Consider the following 1,470-nt stretch of genomic DNA (forward strand, 5'->3'; position numbering starts at 1 on the left):
AGATAATAGATGGATACAGAACCAACTATTCAACTACCAGGAGAACAGAAAAAGATAAGTAGATAGATAGTAGAATCAATAGATAAATAACATAGGATTGATATAAATGGATAGATGTGCACAGATAAATAGATAATAGAAATAAAGAAAAACAGACATGTATTAGAAAATAGGGAAATGAATAAAAAACTGAATATATATAAATACATAAGTATATAGAAATCTAATGTAAAGTATTATAGACATATAGATAATTAGATAATAGAATATGTAGAGTTAAAGTAAGAAGAAGAAATATAACATAAAGAAATTGAAAGATTTATAAATGATAGATAGATGATAGATAGATAGATAGATAGATAGATAGATAGATAGATAGATAGATAGATAGAGAGATAGATAGAGAGATAGACATAAAAGAAAAGTAACACATAAAACTGCTGAAAGTTATCCATGAACCATTTTGCATCCATGATCTGAGGACTTGTTCTGTATGAGAATGTCTCAGCCCTGTACAAGTCTCACTTCATATCAATTCAAACAATTTCAGAAAAGATCCGACTATTAAATGGATCGGTTTCCATTACTCTGCCAGCATAAACTATCACTGGTATTACCAGGAATATCGCATGCAGAATGATTTCTAACCAATGCTATATGAGAGATATACTCACAAAGAGTTTGGCACTTACTTGTAGAAAATCTGGGGTCCGGGTTGGTGCCATACCATCCAGTAGCCGAACTATTCCTCATGGTCTCCTGGTAGGGTGGCAGGTCACTCATATTGCCAAGGTTGCCCAGGTTGCCATTGCAGTAGCTCCCCATGGTGGTGTGGGATAACTGGGGGACCCCTGCAGCTGTCATGTGGTAGGCTGCACTTACTGGTCCATTGTGGCCCATAGCATGCTGCTGCATAGGCTGAGACACCTGAGATTGCCTATAGGCAGCCAGGGGAGCCCCCAAACCAGTGCCCTCCATAGCCACTTTCTTGTAGCTCTCCTCCAAAGGACTCAATATGTCAGACACTGAAAAGGGAGTAGTATGCTTGGGACTCATCGACATGTTTCTGAGACTGGGAGAAAAAAAAAACTCTCCCTCTCTCCTCTTTTTTTTTTTTTTCCTCCAAATATTCTGGTGTTGCCTTAACGCCGATCTTGTTGGGTGTACACGTAAGAGAGCGGCTGAAGTCCGCCTTAATTGGGCTGAGTGGAGCTCAGAGCTTTCTTTGCGTTTGTTTTAGCCAGGCGCCAGGTTTTAGGCAGCAGAGGCGGGGCCAGCGCGGAGCGCAGACAATGGAGCCGCACCGAGCGCTGCTAATTAGCTTCCATGCTGATCACACTGCAAACACCTTCCACCGGGCCGACAATAAAGACTACATTCACTTCTCATTCACCAACAATCACATCTATCTATTCATCTATCTGTATTTATCATTTTAGGCAACTTTGCATCATCTGCCCATGTAGAATT

General features: G+C 40.1%; 1 protein-coding gene and 1 long non-coding RNA gene across 3 annotated transcripts in view; one reads left to right on the top strand and one right to left on the bottom strand.

Moving 5' to 3' along the window:
* Nucleotides 1-1,286, bottom strand: part of NKX2-1 (NK2 homeobox 1) — a 3,747-nt gene extending 2,461 nt beyond the window's left edge. Inside the window, exon 1 of the mRNA XM_072428374.1 lies at nucleotides 693-1,286. Within this exon, the coding sequence (XP_072284475.1) occupies nucleotides 693-1,062 (370 nt within the window). The 5' untranslated portion in view covers nucleotides 1,063-1,286. The remainder of the gene's footprint in view (nucleotides 1-692) is intronic.
* LOC140342256 (uncharacterized) overlaps nucleotides 1-1,470 on the top strand; it is a 91,615-nt gene that overhangs the window by 69,631 nt on the left and 20,514 nt on the right. The gene's annotated exons all lie outside the window — the stretch shown is intronic.

Source organism: Pyxicephalus adspersus, chromosome 12 (genome assembly GCF_032062135.1).
Source record: "Pyxicephalus adspersus chromosome 12, UCB_Pads_2.0, whole genome shotgun sequence".
Classification (NCBI taxonomy): domain Eukaryota; kingdom Metazoa; phylum Chordata; class Amphibia; order Anura; family Pyxicephalidae; genus Pyxicephalus; species Pyxicephalus adspersus.